Raw genomic sequence first — 2500 nt, 5'->3', positions numbered from 1 at the left:
TTTCTCTCGGGTTGCTCACAAGGACAGCTAAGAGAACCGGAAATAACCGTAATTATTTACATATATTCATGTTACTCCCCAATATCCTCTGTTTCCATTCAAATAAAAATAGTTGTAATATGTGTTTGTTGTGTATTACAATAAAAAGCAAAATGGAACACGGTGCAATACGTGAGTCACACCAAACACACTCCGGGTAAACGGGCTGCGGTTGAGCGACTGTTGCAGGCTGTGTCAACGTGACGTCAGCAGGACACACAGTTGCACTTTTCCACCCGCGGCTGTTTTTATCGGACGAAACAACAACAACATTACGGTCACCCAGCACGCGCCCGCCCCCTTGTTTACTACCTTCAGAGTACAAGTAGGTGGGGACTTCTCCACGCGCGCTCTCCCATTGGTTGAGTCCATCTCTTAAGTAACAGTCCCACGCGCTGCACTGCAGACTTTCCTCTCTCCTGAACTACTCGACTTCGCCCATCAACTGTCACTCAAGGAATTGTTGTTGTGTTTTGAGGATGACGGGTACAATGAGGTTGGTCCGGTCCCTGGTGAAGACGGCGGTGCGGGTGAACGTGCCCAAACACGTCGACCACTTCTCCAAGTTCTCCCCCTCTCCGCTCTCCATGAAGCAGTTCTTGGATTTCGGTGAGTGCTCCTGCGTCACCGTGTTTGTGTTTATGAACCAGACCTATGCTCTAGCACAAACACGTTTGTTTGTTTGATTCATATATTTGTGTATGCACGTGTCTAGTGAGGACCTTGGTGATCCCCAGTGATGATTATCAGGGCTGTGGTAACATTACTGCTGCTGCTCATGTTCACAGTGATGATGATGATGGCAATGACTTCCGTTAGGGACTGTAAACAAATTACTAAAATACAAAAACATGCTATATCTTCCGACTGACTGACGGTAGAGCAGCATGACATTGTGGAAGAGCAGGGGAGTTTAAAACATGTTTTATTATTCTTAGTTTTTATTAGCCGTCCCCCGAAATATTATTAGTAGTTTACTGAACAGGTAAATAAAAGTCCCACCTGGAAGCAGTAGTTCATGGACAACCGTTCTGTTTCTGTATCACGGCTGTATTGATGTTTATTTCACTGGCAGATTAGAAGTTATCTTAAGATGTATTGTACACTGTACACAACCTTCCTCATGGCCCAAATCCTATAGTTCCCGTAGGTCACTGAATGAAAACTAAGCCATCTCAATTTCTCACCAAGACAATGAGATGCGGTTGAAAGTGGACATTGAGTTAAGACTATTTTGTCAAACCAGTGCAAAAGTACTTTCCCGTTGGTTTGTAATCCCCTTGTGCTCCGTGCTGCAGGTTCCACCAATGCCTGTGAGCGCACATCGTTCGTCTTCCTGCGACAGGAGCTTCCAGTCCGCTTGTCCAACATCATGAAGGAGATCGAGGTGCTGCCGGACCGGCTGCTGGCCACGCCCTCAGTCCAGATGCTGCACAGCTGGTGAGGCACCGACATGTCACTGAAGGGTTATATGACTTGCCAACTCAAGTCAAAATATTGTATTACCTGAGCGTTTTTTCTTTAACCAAAAGGAATTTAGTATAATAAAAAGTAACAAAAGTACATTCCGCCTTTTTAAAGAATGTTTCCATGTTTTCACTTCCAAAGCACTTTCATAACGGCTTTTTCCACACTCCGTTGTTAAGAGAGTGACGTTGTTGGCGATGAACAGCCAACAACGTCACTCAGCGGGGCCAGGATATTATCAGCTCTTACATTACAGAGCAGGAGGAGGAGGAGGGGGGTTGAACTTTGTCCCAGTTCCCCATCTAACCCCCGCCTTACTACTTCTTCCTCTGCGTCTGTCTCCTCGTCCTGCCCGCTTGCTGTTGACTTTCAAGGCATACACAGTCACGCTCTCTGAAGCGGAGGCATCTATTGTTCGCTTCAGCCAATGGGAACGGTTTTTCACAACGAGATTGCTGCATTGAGTGAGAAAAGACAGCACTATCTACAAGCTGAACCCAGTTCATGAAGGAGGTCTGTTGAGACTTGGAAGACTAAATAAAGCTTCAATGCCTGAAGACAGAAAGCACCCGCTCATCCTAGCTAAGGACCAACACGTCTCAACTCTGATACTCCGTCATATTCATGAGCAACTGGGCCACGGTGGCAGAAATCATATACTCTCCAAACTAAGAAAAGGGTATTGGATAACAAGTGCCAATTCAGCAGTGAGAAAGGTAATGACGAAATGCTACTTCTGGAAGCGTCACAGAGGAAAGGTTGGAGATCAGAAAATGGCAGATTTACCCGCTGAAAGAGTTGTTCCTGACCTCCCACCATTCACAAATGTTGGTGTTGATTACTTTGGCCCAATTGATGTAAAGAGGTCGGAGCGTCATAAAGCGCTACGGAGTGCTTTTTACTTGCATGGCAAGTAGAGCAGTCCATCTGGAAGTCGCTTATTCGCTCAACACAGACTCGTGTGTCAACGCTTTAATAAGATTCATCTGCAAAA

At 45.8% G+C, this 2500-nt stretch overlaps 1 protein-coding gene across 1 annotated transcript; it reads left to right on the top strand.

The window, feature by feature from the left end:
• Positions 1-389: 389 nt before the first annotated feature.
• On the top strand, positions 390-1875 carry LOC117734679 (pyruvate dehydrogenase (acetyl-transferring) kinase isozyme 2, mitochondrial-like). Its single transcript, XM_034538913.1, has 2 exons — positions 390-648; positions 1338-1875. The coding sequence occupies exons 1-2, from the start codon at positions 519-521 to the stop codon at positions 1481-1483; spliced, it is 276 nt and encodes a 91-aa protein (XP_034394804.1). The 5' UTR covers positions 390-518; the 3' UTR covers positions 1484-1875.
• Positions 1876-2500: the final 625 nt, after the last annotated feature.

Source organism: Cyclopterus lumpus, chromosome 8 (assembly GCF_009769545.1).
Source record: "Cyclopterus lumpus isolate fCycLum1 chromosome 8, fCycLum1.pri, whole genome shotgun sequence".
Lineage (NCBI taxonomy): Eukaryota > Metazoa > Chordata > Actinopteri > Perciformes > Cyclopteridae > Cyclopterus > Cyclopterus lumpus.
The sequence above is the reverse complement of the archived record's forward strand: the minus strand, read 5'-3'. Positions and strand labels throughout refer to the sequence as shown.

Excerpts from the sequence above, each read along its gene's own strand:
- LOC117734679 (XM_034538913.1), top strand. The coding sequence starts at position 519 with ATGACGGGTACAATGAGGTTGGTCCGGTCCCTGGTGAAGACGGCGGTG. Across the intron at positions 649-1,337 it reads GAAGCAGTTCTTGGATTTCG|GTTCCACCAATGCCTGTGAG; the intron begins GTGAGTGCTCCT and ends TCCGTGCTGCAG.